This window comes from Arvicanthis niloticus, chromosome 7 (assembly GCF_011762505.2).
Source record: "Arvicanthis niloticus isolate mArvNil1 chromosome 7, mArvNil1.pat.X, whole genome shotgun sequence".
NCBI classification, from domain to species: Eukaryota; Metazoa; Chordata; class Mammalia; order Rodentia; family Muridae; genus Arvicanthis; species Arvicanthis niloticus.
The window spans coordinates 67,771,845-67,786,552 of record NC_047664.1 but is presented as its reverse complement, the minus strand read 5'-3'; the positions used below and the strand labels follow the sequence as shown (position 1 = coordinate 67,786,552).

At 43.1% G+C, this 14,708-nt stretch overlaps 2 protein-coding genes across 27 annotated transcripts in view; one reads left to right on the top strand and one right to left on the bottom strand.

Moving 5' to 3' along the window:
• Positions 1–5,461, top strand: part of Apbb2 (amyloid beta precursor protein binding family B member 2) — a 333,238-nt gene extending 327,777 nt beyond the window's left edge. For all 16 annotated transcript variants that reach the window (XM_034509338.2, XM_076938580.1, XM_076938574.1 and 13 more), the window contains one exon: positions 2,080–5,461. In XM_034509338.2, coding sequence (XP_034365229.1) covers positions 2,080–2,247 — 168 coding nt within the window. In that variant the 3' untranslated portion in view covers positions 2,248–5,461. The remainder of the gene's footprint in view (positions 1–2,079) is intronic.
• A 550-nt stretch (positions 5,462–6,011) lies between these two features.
• Positions 6,012–14,708, bottom strand: part of Nsun7 (NOP2/Sun RNA methyltransferase family member 7) — a 70,000-nt gene continuing 61,303 nt past the window's right edge. For 10 of the 11 annotated variants that reach the window (XM_076938586.1, XM_076938585.1, XM_076938591.1 and 7 more), the window contains 2 exons: positions 9,953–10,076; positions 7,514–9,464 (listed from right to left, as the gene is read on the bottom strand). In XM_076938586.1, coding sequence (XP_076794701.1) covers positions 8,823–9,464; positions 9,953–10,076 — 766 coding nt within the window. In that variant the 3' untranslated portion in view covers positions 7,514–8,822. Of the gene's footprint in view, positions 7,009–7,513; positions 9,465–9,952; positions 10,077–14,708 lie in introns of those variants that run through there. The other variant, XM_034509158.2, reaches the window with a different exon arrangement.

Sequence of the window (14,708 nt, the reverse complement as noted above, 5' to 3'; positions counted from 1 at the left end):
GTAGGGGACAGGGGAGGGGAGTAGGGAGCAGGGGAGGGGAGAGGAACAGGGAGCAGGGGAGAGGAGCAGGGGAGGGGAGCAGGGAGCAGGGGAGAGGAGCAGGGGAGAAGAGCAGGGGAGGGGAGCAGGGAGTGCAGGCGCTGAGGTGAGCCTGGGAACCAGGTGTGGATGGTTTAGGTGGGCAGAAAGGCTATAGGAGATAAACAAGTGCCATTCAATCGAGCGAAAAACCTAGATATTTTACAAAATTGAAATGGAGCATAACAGATGGATTGGGCCTAGAATGACTGGCGTTCACTCTTAATTATACATTTTAAATGCTAATGACAGTTAGCTAATTAGTTTTTACCAGCGGCCACAGCTTTGTTTTTCTAAACTCCCGGACTCGTTTTTTTCTGCTTGGAAACACTTTTTTTTTTTTTTTTTTTTTAAATAAAAAATGTTATTAATGCAACCAGCTGGAGTGGCTCCAGCAGTGTGGTACGAGGCACTTGGGTGGAATCCAGGTTCCCACCACACTCTGGATCCAGCTCTCCCAGTGCATCGCCCCCTTCTTCTTGCAGATCCACTCGTTCTCCATCCCGAGCTCTCATACACGGATTCCTGGTATCCAAGATACGGCAGTGACACTCTTTTGAACTTGCTTTTAAGGCATAATTGGCAGCTGTGTCATATAGACCAGAGTGAGGACACTTTAGTGAAATTTAAAATCAGTCAAAGGGGGGATTCTCTATGAATTTCATCAGTTATGTGTAATTTTGATTCACTCCATACAAACACATAAAGCCACTGTTTGAGATTTCAAGTCCAGGGTTCAGTGTCACCACACCTGCATGGTGATAAATTCATGCTCTAGAAGTGTGGTTGGTGATACCCTTGTACAGCAAGGTCCCTTGGACAGGGCAGACGTGTGGGGAGCCATTCTTTCTTATTGAGTGGAAGGAACCGGTTATCTGAGGATACAAGAGGACTCGGAAACCTCATGTCCATCTTCCGTGGGCTTGAGGGAGAAGCAGCGGTAACTACCTTAAGGAGCCTGTGGACATTTAACTTGACTTTTGAAAAGGAGCTGTTGGTTGGTTCCTTTTAGATCAGAGAGAAATGATAGACCTTGTGGTTTTCATCTAACTTGGAAGAACTACTTAACTTTCTGCTAGTACTAAAGCAAGTGGGATACTTATTTTTTAGTATATTTTTATGTGTTTTAATGTATATTCACTGGGAAGTCTTTTCTCTCTGCTGTGGGTTCCTGGGGTCAAACTCAAGGTGATAGGTTTCAACACCGTGCCCTTACCTGCTGAGCCAACTCACCAGGCCTATGTTATTGTATTTCTGAAGGCTAGATGTGCCCAGGTTGCCAATGCTGCTGAGATGTTTTTTAAAAATCTATTAGGGTTCATACTTGACCATAAAATACATACTGAAATCTCAGTACAACATTTTCTACTGAAGTAGGAAACAGGGACAAACATGTGTTGCCAGGCCTATCTTATGCTTTCTACAAATTTGCTTTATAATTCTCAACCACTTTGTAATAAAAGAAACGGAGGATTGGAGAAACCTAAGAACCCGGTGCCTAGGGCTCACTAGCTCTAGAGCCTGGAATGCACACTGTGCCCTCTTCCGTGAGAGCACACACCTGTATGTAGGTGTCTGGTGAAAACTAGCGTTAGCACTCCCTGTGTACTGACCCCTTTCATTTGGTTAGCTGCGGACAGTGAGCCATGGGTGGGAAGAGCAAATCGTCTCACACTGAGAAGGAAATGGATCTGGATGATAGATGTGCTCCTTGCTGGAGCGCTTGCCTGGATCAGTTTCCCACACACAGTAGTAATGGTAGCAGTATTGTTATGTGTGGAGGTGGGGCTGTCGTGGTAGTAGTAACGGAGATGAAAGTAGTAGCAGTAGTAATGGGGGGGGGGGGGCTGGTGGTGGTGGTGCTGGTGGTGGTGGTGGACTAGACTTATATTCAGAAGCCAGGCCATTCACTCTTGAAAGTCAACATATTGGTAGCAAGTCACAAGCACAATAACCCAGAAGAAATATCACCTAAAATGCCGCTTGCCTTTTTCCTTCCAGTTGCGATATCAGAAGTGCTTGGTAGCCAGGCCACCTTCGCAGAAAGTCCGACCCCCGCCCCCGCCAGCGGATTCAGTGACCCGAAGAGTCACGACCAATGTGAAACGAGGGGTCTTATCTCTCATTGACACTTTGAAACAGAAGCGGCCTGTCACAGAGACGCCCTAGCAGCCTGGGACTAGAGGAGTCTGTCATTATTACCTGAGGATCAAATAGCTACACTAAAGAAGCCGACACCTGGCCTTCCACTCAGTTGCTGATGCTTTGTCTCCAGAGAATTTATCTTTAACCAGACAGTGTTAGACAAGCATGTGACCTCGTCTTGCCGCCACCAAGTGATATGAAAAGAAGCATGATTTTTTTTTTAACCTGTAAGTTACATCCTGAGCAGTGGAAGGTCGTCTTCTTGTTGTAAATATTGTGAACAGGACTTCTCAAGCACACACAGAAGGATGCGGCCACGCCCTCCCTAGACAACAAACACTGCGTCCTTGGATGAACGGTGTCCAAGTTCGTTTTGCTCTCCTCTTGACTGGATCTTTCACAAGCCACCTTGGGGTCCCTCGGCACTTTGCTCTGATTTTGGATCCTGAGTAGCAGATACCATTGAATTGCTATAAAAATGGGAGGACACATCTGGGTTTTAGTTTTTCATTAAGATGAGCTTGTTGGCTGACAAAACTTGGCTGTTGGCATCGGTACAAACACCAGCCAACCATTTTCTTCTGAGAGCTCTCTGATACGTGGACACTGGTTCACATCTACAGCTGTTTGGGGTGCTGGGCGAAGGAAAACTTTAAAATTAATAGAAAACTACATTTGAGGAATTAAAATCAAGCAAAAAAAAAAAAAGCCTTTCTTTTTCAGATGGTTTTCAGACTGGTTATTTAAAAAAAAAAAAAAAAAAAAGATGAAAATAGTCATGATGCATTTGGGATGGAACGTATTTCAAACTTCTGCCTTACATTGTACAGTGCAGCCAGAGAACTAAAGTGTACTATGGCCATCCTCTACCCACACCTGAAAAATAAAATATTCCTGCAGTTTCCATCCTTAGTTTGATATCAAGCTAATATGCAATTTAGAGTCGAGGAAATGTCATTTATACCTGTCACACACTATTATTTTTGATCTCCACCATGGTTCTTGTTAGTTCTCATCCCAGAGGTAAACGTATCCCTGGGATTCCCTTGCTGCCCCAGCCTTTCTCTCCGCTCTTTGTCCAGGAAGCTGTCTATCCATCATCTGTTGTCCATGGCAACAAATCTTAAGTTGTAATTTTCCTGAATTTACGTGTTTAATGTTAGAAATGTGTTAAGACTTGACTAGATGTTTTTAAACTTCTGTTTTCCCATTTTACTTTCAAGATTTAATTTTTTTTTCCTATCAGAGCAAATTATGCTTGGAAATAATGGATTTCCTGACAGCGTCTCCTGCAAACCGCTTTCCTGCTCCTTTTTTGTGTCTCTGAGGAACCCAACCATAAAGATAGACAAAGGTAGACTCCTGTTGACATTGCTATTTTAAAAGTTCCATCTTATTAGTGTTGTTTATGTTTAATGTCAAAAGTAATATCCAGTTATAAAATAGTGCTTTTTTTTTTTTTTTTTTTTTTTTACCTTGCTCTGTACCTGTCAGAATGGTCTGCACAGTTTGATCACATTTGAGCCTTACATGGTAGGAAAGGCACCAAACTCACTGAAGAAATCAGAATACAGAGCACCAAAAGCTAAGGAAGTGGCTTAGGATGTCACCAAAGTCTATGCGAGCCAGGCTCACGACCCACATCTCGAAACTTTTACCACATTATGCTTCCTCCCGTGCAATCAGGAGGATCCTTCACAAATGACCCTGGGATCACCCAGTGAACAGAAAGACGTTCAGGCAATCTCAGAATTCCCCCAGTGAGTTAAGGAAACTGTCCACTTTATTTCCCCAGTGGCACTTACTGTAAGACCACTGTCCTTTCTTGGTCCAGGACTGTGTTCCTCAAATGTGTCATAGAGGAAGAATGTTTGTCCTCAGCAGCCTGGTCTCAGACTTTCCGGAGATTATGTTACCTGTGGTAAGAACACTATTCCCCCTGGCTGTGGGCGCTTACCACCTCATGATGGAGTGACAGTGAGTGGGATGCGGAGAAGCTGGAATTGTTTGCTGGCATCCTAACATTACAGTAAAAGTGATGTCACTTGAGAGAGGGTGTTGCCCTTGGTGCCGGCTTGCACACTAGCTGAAGTAACAGGTGCCATTTGAGACATTTCTGCATACCGAAAACCTTACTGTGCCCAGAGAAAATGTGTTTAGCATCCCGTTATTGTGGTCTCTAATTTTGATCTCCGCAGCGGAATGTTTCGGGGCACTTGGCTTCAAAACTCTAAAGAAACCCACATTTCTATAGGCAGTCTCTACCCAAACCCTTTAAGTTTTTTAAGGCATATGTTTGTTTGTTTTCAGGATCAAGAAGACTGAGCTAGCTTTAAGTAGCAAACTGATTTATATATGCAATTTTAGGATGCAGTAAGATGAACGATAGCCTCTTATGTGTGAAATGCTTTTACTGCACGTTCTTTTCTGAGAATAGCTTTGCGTACTAAGTGCAGGTTGATTTTTTTAAATGAATTATGTTAATATGTTCAGACACTTTCTGCCATGGCCAAAAAGTATGTATGAAAGTATGTTTGTATTTGTCTGTGAGAGGATGCCGATGTTTTACCTGAGGTCTTTGTGATACTTCGGTTACCTATGCATTCTTTATATTTGTGATTCGGTAAACAGGCAGCCATGTTCACGATGCCTTGTGTGTCTTATCATTTTTTTAAATTAACCTGTTAAATACAGCTTGAAATATTTTTATTTTATTTATTCTATTTTTACGGAAATATACTGCATTATTGTGTTATTGTATTATCTTTACTGGGTATGATGTCCATGTACCCTGGTCTTAAGTAACTCAGTGAACTCTACAAGCACCTAAAAGGTGGTTTTGTGATGATTTGCAGTCACATTTCTGTTGGAATATGTAGTAGAGAAGGCAAAATGCTTAAAGTTCCTTTTATTTTTTAAAAGCAGATAGATAGATGCACCCTTACCACCTTATCTGTGTGCCCCTTGGAAGCGTCAAGGGGGTAGCTGACATGCCGTCTGGTGAAGACCTTTACTTTGTAGACTAGGGCACTGTGAGGTGCTTCATCTTTATGTCTTTCATAGTACATGTGATTTCATCAAAAATAATACACACAGAGACACATGCCCTTTGTTTCCACCTGGACTTAAGGCCACCCATAGCTAACTAGAGCCACTGTTTTGTTTATTCGTCTGTCTGTCTTACTGCATGAAGGGACATTAGACCCATTTCCATTAAAGCAAATTCTTGGTGATACAACTGTTGGCACTGCTACGTTTTGTTTTTCGTTTGTTTTTTAAATCCACATGAGGTGTTTTAAGAAGGACACATAACAAGCTACTCAAAACTGAGCCTCTTGTAGCCCCAAACGTCCCCGTCGTGTACGGCACATCTATGATTGCCTGAGCATTTCAATACAAGACTTCAAAAACCACGTCTCCCTGACATCGGCATAATTTAATGAAACCAGAAGCTCTCTAGTTGGCCTGGTTTAACCTAATATCTGATGTGTTTATAGCCAGTAAGAAAGTAATTGGACCCGTTTCAGCATACTGGCAGTGTGGTCCAGGGGGGGCAGCTCTTGCACAATGTGCAGGGATCTGAGTTTAGTCCCTGGGGAAGGATGGGGGAAAGTTGGCACTTCAAAGCTGTGAAGACATCACCAGGCAGCCACATCGGCCACTTCCACCTGAAAGGACATCTTGTTTTTTCGTGTTGCCATTTGCTATTGACCAGGTTCGTTCACACCCTTACATGTAAAATGTCCTAGGAATAAATGTAGCTACATAAAATAGCTCTTTGGCTCCTTGATCCGACAGCCTGGCCACATATATAACAAACACATTCGAATTTAGTGTCGCTACAGTAATTTTATTTTTTGTATTATTCTTACTTCAAATTAAACTTTTTTTTAAAAAAAAAATCGCTTTAATAATGGAAGGTTCTGCTTTCTTTAGCGCTTGTATGTTCCCACTTGTTAAGAATTAGGAAGTAATTACTTTAACGTTTTTAGTCAGTAAAGTGATGTGGCATTCCGAACACAGAAACCCATCTTGTCAGCAGCTGGAATTTTTTGGTAAGCAATCTTTTAAGATTAAGGTATTTCAACACACGCACATGCACACGCACACACACACGCACACACAGTCTGCCTTTCATTCTTATAAGATTGAGGAACAGAGATGGGGCTCCATTAAATCTAAAATGGAAGTTGATAACTAGAAGGTCAATTGGGTCTGTTTTAACTCCTTGACATACAGGAGACAAATAAAAGTGTGTACCTAAGTTTTGTTCATTCGATATGTTGTTGTGTTGTCCAGTCTTTGAGATTGAGTTCATTCTATATAACCCAGACTAACTTTGAACTCATGGCAATCCTCCTGCCCCAGCCTCCTGAGTACTGGGATTATAGAGGTATGCCCCCACACACCCCACCTTCTCTTATGTTATTAAAGACAACTCTCAAATGGACAACATTTCATCCTGCTTTTGGGGAGGGTTTACACTAATATATAGTTACAGGTAAAAATTATGAATGTGTTTGGGGCAAGGCTCTGGGTTGAGCCCCCAGCACCACAAAGTAAACAAATAAAAGTATGAATCGTTACTTCGGTATTTGAATACTATAGTAGTTTGATTATTTTTTTTTATTTTTGCCAACACTTTAAGAAGCTCAAGAAAGTAAAATGCCAGTTAAAGGACAGTGTGGTCAGCAGTCTTCACTAGGGTTCGCTTAGGTTGCTTTTATCCTGCTTTTCTTCTTACTTTATCAGGAATTTATTGATCCTGTCCTCCCTAGAAGAGTCCTGAAGAAGAGCAGAATCTCCATGAATGTGCAAAGAGAAGACTAATTTAATGCCCAGATACATATTAGGGGACACCCAAGAGGGGACAGGAACCCATGCTACTGGAGATTAGAAAGTACCCCGAACTTGAGTTAACCCAGAAAATAGACGTGAGAGTGAAGGTTTTCAGCCTGAGCTCCCATTCCTGGGATGAAATGGCAGCTCCTCTTTGAACAATGGTAGATTAGGCTGCACCCCAAAACACATCATTTCAAGAGATGTGCATTGATGTTTTTGGTAAGAGATCTAAGCAATGGGAGCGGAGCAGGCTTGAGATTTATTGAGCTGGAGATGGGAGGTAGTACCCAGTACATGCTAAGCAGGGGCCCAGACAGGATCTGCCGTGCAGCCCAAACTAGACCGGAGCTGGAAACCCACCTGCCCGTTGCCTACACTCTGTACTTTTAAAGAATTAACTAGCAAAAGCTCTCCGGAATAAAAATGTAAACCTCTTGAAGTACAAAACTCATTTTCTTCACTCAGATTTTAATGAAAAAATATAAATCTTTAGCAAAAATAAGACTGCTATGAAAAGCAAACCCACCAATCCTCTGTCCTTCCCACCTCAAGTGAAACAAAAAAAGGCCACGGACCCCCGGCCATGGGAGCCCTGCTGCCTGAGCCGAGCGTTAACGACTCACAGTTCTCTGCAGATGGAGTCTAAAGATAAAGCTTTACATTCAAACTCTGAATGTGTCTGAAGTCTTTAAAAAAAAAAAAAGAATTGTGATCATAACTTTATTTAATGTCAAACAATTTCTGTTGCCATGATGAAAAAAAAAAATCAGACCCAGAAATGATAATCATGTCACTCTGGCTAGGCAATGGTTAATATAGCTAAGAGTAGTTGACATTTAATGTAATTAACATAGTGCTACAATATATTCTAACTGTGCATCAGAAATGAGTTACCAAGGTTTGGTCCCTGTGCGCCATCGAAATGACTTGTACATTCGGCCATGCCACCTGATCTTTGCATAGAATCAGAAACCTGAGTTTCTTCATTGATACGTCCCTTCTGTTCTACAGACCTCTTTTTCAGAATAAGAATCCTTGGGTGGAAACTTGCTCACTGTCCTTTTTCCAGCAATGTTTGGCATACACAGAAGGGAGGGGTTATCATGCTTAGTCTACTCGGGATTCTGGAGATTATCCAGAAACATTTCTTTTCTTTTTTTTTTCTTTTTTTTTTTTTCTGAATGAACATCTGGACTGTGCACATCTGGCACTTGGGATTTCCTGTGCTTCCTACTAAGTTCAGCCTACTAGAGAACATCCCGCCATGTCCTTATCTCAGGAGCAGTGGGATACTTAAGGAAACAGCTGGCCTCAGCTGGGATGCAAGAGGTTTCAGCTATGGTAACTGCCTAGCAAAGGAGTGAGTGGTCTCAGGTTCCTGGCTGGAGCTGGAGCCGGCAGGAAAGAGCAGCATCCTTTGTATCTCAGGACTTTCTACCAAGCCCCTCAGTGAAGTCTGCAAGTCAGCCTACGGGAAGGGATCCTGGGTTCCCATGAGGTAAGACAGCCATGCTCCGCTCACAAGACAAGGCCTAACAGCTGATCCAGTCTGGACTTCCTAAAACAGGTTATCTGCACTGAGCTGATGAAACCTTAACTTAGCTCAGCCCCCTCCAGTGTTACTCCTCATCTGTCCTCCTGTCTCTGGAGGTTACATGGCATTAAAGGCTACTAAGTGAACAAAAGCACCACTATCTTGGATAAACAGTGTCTACATGTGGACAAAGCCCAGCGACCCTGTCACGAGGGCCACACAGTTACAGCCATGGTCTAGGGTGCCTGACAAGGGAGGAGGAAGGCATGCTCTCCTTAGCCTTCTCCTTTCTTCTGATTATTGATGATGGAAAATGGCTGGGCACACCAACCTTTGATCCGAGGAATCGGTAATAAAATTGGGTGGCTGGCATCTGAAACCTGGGCCCCTGGGGACTCAATGGGAACATCACTGGAGGCAGAACGATTTCAACCGGTTTCAGAGGAATCACTTTGCCTTCTGGCCGAAGTCTCCCAAAGTTTGTTGGCTTTTCTATCGGCCTGGAAGCATTCCTCACCAGTGGGGTGGATAAAGGCTTGCTGGGCTTTCTCATCTGGGAGGAGGTGCTTGCTTGAGGCACAGATTTTGTTGGGAGAGGTGTTTTTACCACAGAACTTGTTTTACTTTCTCGATGCAGGAACTCGGAGATTTTCATTTGGATGCTGCTGCTGGTGTCATTACCAGACACCACCAAATGGTCACGAAGTGGGTCCCCATGGTGAGGAGCTCTGGGCGGTAGTGCTTTTGGTTTCTTCCTCTTCTTGTCCCTTTTAATTGCCTTCCCAACCTCAACCCCATCCAGTAGGCCTTTGGCTGCAGCCCGGGCCAGAACATCTTTCACTGACACTGTCTCGGATGGGTCTCGCTGCAATGAGAGCAGGCAGATGTTAGTGGAGGAGGGGTCACCATCGCTGTGCAAATTTTAAATATTTATCAGTTATTTAGTGAAAACTAAAATATATTAAAGTAAGTGGTTTTTAGGCCTTAGTTCCTAACATAAGTCAGAAGTCCCAGGAAATAACTTTTTCTTGGTTCCCCATTAACAAACATCATAAGAATCCCGCTGGTTATTTCTTCTGTTAGGAAAGAACACTAGACAGTTGGCAGACTTCTGAGAGTGGTGGGAGCGGTGGGAGCGGTGGGAGCGGAGGGCAAGTCAAGGAGGGACACTGATGGGAATCATGGAGAGCAGAGACTGTGTGCCACACAGCAATAATCCTGTTCTAGCCCTTCCGCTACTTGTGAAATACAATCAAGCCACTGGCAAACGGTCTCGAAGTGAGTCCCTGTGAGGGAGTTTGTTGTTTTCAGTGCCAAAGTATGCCATGGGTTAGGAGCTCCCGTCTTTCTTACCTCTCTTGTTAAGATAGAAAGAAAACAGCCATTGGTCATATCAGATGGTTCCAGTCTGAAAAACCTGTCCATAGACAGTTCTATCTCTTTTAAGGAGCACAGTGGGAGAACAGGGGGGCTGAGCCTGCGGCAGGGAAGAGAAGCATTCGACAGTTAAGATGGCTCTTCATACAAAAGAGGATAGGAGCGATCAATGGTATTCCTAGTTTGCCAATCACTTAAGGAAAAAAAAAAAAAAAAAAACTCACGTTATAGGCATGGACCAGCAATCCCAGCTTTAGGTAAGACTTTTTAAAATACTTTAATTGATTTGGATGTGTGTGTGTGTGTGTGTGTGTGTGTGTGTGTGTGTGTGTGTATGTGTCTGTATGTGTGTGTGCACCTGTGCATGTGTGTGCACCTGTGTGTATATGCATGAGCGTGTGCATGCGTGTGCATGTACATGTGTGTATGTGTGTGTGTGTGTGAGTGTGTGTGTGTGTGTGTGTGAGTGTGTGTGTGTGTGTGTGTGTGTGTGTGTGTGTGTGTGTGTGTGTGTGTGTGTGTGTGTTGCTCCTGGACTTGTTATATGATTGCTGGCATCAGAATCCTGGTGCTCATGACTGCCAAACACTCTTAACCACTGAGCTCTTTCCAGCCCAAGGTGGGAACTTTTAAGCGGGTGTCAGAGTCTGCAAAGTTCTGTTCTTGAACTACAGACCTGTTCTTCCTCCTCTCCACTTCCCTCTCTGCTTGGTATTGTAAAGTACCCACCAAGATGCCCACTTTCCTAAGTGTGTTCCCCACAGCTTCAAAAATGCTGGGGGAGGGGCAAGGAGAGGACTTGTTAATATTGGTTACAACCCCTTCCCGATTGGAGAGGTTGGATGTCCGCTGCTCACTGACTGCCCACGATGATGCCCAGGGATGAGCCCGCTTCTAGCTGAGATCCCTTCTATTTTTCTCAATCACTCCCTAAAGAGTTTCTTCTATTCATTCTTGTTGTTTCTTCTATTCATGTTTAATCTTTATTTCTATGTATCTTAGGTTAAAGTTCATAAGTCACAAAGTCATATTAACATGTTCATTCAAGTGGAAGAATAAAATAAGACTTCTTCAACAAGGTAAATTTGGTTTTGAAAATAAAAGCTAGTTTTATAAAACAAGTCATAAGTTTATCATTTTTCCAAAAGTCAAATAACAAAGCTTACTATAAATCTAAATACTTAATAGAATTTTTGTATTAAGAGAAACATTTAAAACCTATATATAATATTTTGAAAATAAATATATTTCTTACAATTATCTAAACTTACAAAGAAAATTTTAGATATCAACTTAAGAGTATTAAAACAAATTATAGTATATATTTGTTTTCTAAAAAAATGTTTGAAGGCTTCTATTCTACAATCCCATTCTTTACTCCGGACACTGTATTGCTCAGTCAGTAAACTGCAAACATGTGCAGCCTCAGAAATAGGTAAACCAATCAATGTTCTTAAGGGAGATTGGTCTGAAATTCTCTTTCTTTGTTGAGTCTTTGTGTAGTTTAAGTATCAGGCTTCACAGAATGAGTTCCTTCTATGGCAGTGTTCCTTCTGTTTCTATTTTGTAAAATAGTTTGGGAAGCATTGGTAATAGCTCTTCTTTAAGAATCTGGTAGAAGCTGGGCAGTGGTGGCACACGCCTTTAATCCCAGCACTTGGGAGGCAGAGGCAGGTGGATTTCTGAGTTCAAGGCCAGCCTGGTCTACAGCGTGAGTTCCAGGACAGCCAGGGCTACACAGAGAAACCCTGTCTCGAAAAACCAAACCAAAAAAGAAGAAGAAGAAGAAGAAGAAGAAGAAGAAGAAGAAGAAGAAGAAGAAGAAGAAGAAGAAGAAGAAGAAGAAGAAGAAGAAGAAGAATCTGGTAGAATTCTTCACTAAAAGCATCTGACCCTGAGCTTTTTTTGGTTGGGAGATTTTTAATGACTGTTCTATTTCCTTAGGGGCTATAGGACTGTTTGGATGGTTTACATCATCTTAATTTAAAGCTATTAAAAACAAAGACATAATGAAACTTGCAGGGAAATGAATGGAACTAGAATATATAATCCAGATTGAAGCAACTAAACACAGAAAGATACACATGGTATATACTCACTTGTAAGTGGACATTAGCCATAAAGAATATGGGATAAACATGCTATAAAAAAATAAGTGGTGAGAGCCTAAGGGAGGATGGGTGAATCTCACTTAGAAGGGGAAACAAATATTCATTGGAGGTGGATGGAGGGAGGGAACTGGATGGAAGATGGGGGGTGGAGGGTAACAGGGATGGGGATCAGGTGTGGGGAGACAGGTGTGGCAGAGAGGGCTAGGATTGAGAATGGCAATTGAGGGGGGCAACTCAGAGTAGCTAGAGACCTAGGACAGGGGAAAGTTCCCCTGTTTGTGGGAGGCTATGGGGGTGACTCTAGCTGAGACTCCTACCAGCAGGGGACCTGGAAACTGAAGTGGGCACCTCATGTAGCCGGGCGTGGCTTCCAGTGGAGAGAGGGCACTATCAACCCACTCACAGACCCTTAAACCCAAAATGTGCGGGAATAAAGACAGAGCAGAGACAACCAACTAGTGACTGGCTCATCTTGAGACATATCCCATGTAAGACAGCCAACCCCTGACACTATTAATGGTACTTGGCCATGCTTGCAGACAGGCACCTAGCATAACTCTTCTGAGAGGTTTCATCCAGCAGCAGATGGGAACAGATGCAAAGCCCCACAGCCAAGCATCAGGTGGTGCTGGAGGAGTCTTGTGGAAGAGTCGGGGATAGAATTGAGTAAACTGAAGGAGTCAAGGACATCACAAGAAGACCTACAGAGTCAACTAACCTGGACCTATGGGGGCTCACAGAGACTAAACCACCAAGCAAAGAGCATTGCAGGGGCTGGACCTAGGCCTCCTATACATTTGAAGTTGATGTGCAGCTTGGTGTTCATGTGGATTCCCTGACAATTGGAGCCAAGGCTGTCTCTGACTAGGTTGCCTGTCATTGGATCCCCTAACCCTAACTGGACTGCCTGGTTGGGCCTCAGAGGGAAAGGATGCTTTTAGTTCTACTGCAGCTGGCTGTCCCAGGGTGGGTTACCCAAGGGGTGCTTCCCCTTCTCTGAAGAGAAGAGGAGAGGGTGGGGGAGGGATTTGTAAGGGTGGGACTGGGAGGATGGACTGGGGGGGGGGAGCGGAACACGATCAGGATTTAAAGCAAATAAACAAATTAATAATAAAAAGAAAAGGTAAGGAAGAGAAATGAGTACACAAGTTTCATCAACAAGAAAAGTGAATCTTCTCAACCTTCAGATTGGTAAAGATGTACAGCTAATAAAACAGCATTTCTAAAGCCATAGGAAACAGATGTGTAAAAATGACTGTTCGGGGGACTGGACTGGAGAAACGACTCAGCTCATAAGCGCATTTGCTGCTCTTGAAGGGGACCTGGGCTCAGTTCTCAGGACCCACACACACACCAACTTACAACCATCCACAACCCAGATCCAGAGGATCTGGCCCTCTTCTGGCCTCTGCAGGCACCAGGCACACGTGTGGTGCACACAAACACACACAGGTGAACCCTCAAAGACATGAAGAAAATTTTAAGTGGCTATCAGTTGGATAACTTGGCAATGATAATTAAAATTTAAACTATGCACGTTCTTTTGTGCTGGGGAAATCTAGACTATAAATCAAACTGAAGAAATGGTTGTATCTAAGAGGTCCTCCTAAAAAACAAAATTTTTTATTTGTTTTATGTATATGTGCCTGTGTGCCACAATCATTCTAAAGCCATGAAAGTCAGAAAGTGCTGAGTCCCCTGGAATTGACTTGTGAGCCACCATGTGGGTGCTGGGAATGGAACTTGGCTCTTAAATGCTGAGCCATTTCTCCAGCCCTAAAGCATTCTTTTTGCGTTAATACTTCTAACACATTAGACTGGTGTGTGTGTGTGTGTGTGTGTGTGTGTGTGTGTGTGTGCATGTTTGTGCATGTATGGAATGGGTGTCCAAACATGGCATCTATGGGGGCCGCAGACTGACACTGGCCTGTATTGTCCTCTGCCTTCCTTTCCTGAGGTATAGTCTCTAATTAAACCTGGAGTTCACTGCTTGGCTAGACTGGCTGACTAACAAAACCATGAGGTCTTCCTGTCTCCAACTTGTCTTCCTGCCCACCATGCCTGTATTGAGACAATGGACATGTGCAGCCGTGCACATCTTTTTACAAGGGTGCTGGCATCCAAACTCTGGTCTTCTTGCTTGTACCTCATGTTACCCATTGGGCAATCTCTCCAGCCTACACATGAGATTTTAATAGGTCAAGCACTTACATAGGCCTGCAGTTAATATCATGACCGCTCAAATCCAAAATGAACTAAATAGTTTGGGGCTAGTAAAAGGAAATATAAGCAGTGGGTGGGCAATCACACTGGGGCATTAAGAAATGACTCTTAGGGGCTGGAGAGATGGCTCAGTGGTTAAGAACACTGATTACTCTTTCAGAGGTCCTGAGTTCAATTCCCAGCAACCACATGGTGGCTCACAACCATCTGTAATGTGATCTGATGCCCTCTTCTGGTGTGTCTGTTCACTGCAACTGTGTACTCACATTCATAAAATAAATACATCTAAAAAAAATAAAAAAAAAATAAAAAAAAAAAAAAAAAGAAAGAAATGACTCTTAGGCTAGCGAGATGGCTCAGTGGTTAAGGATGACTGCCACCAAGCCTAGTGACCTGAT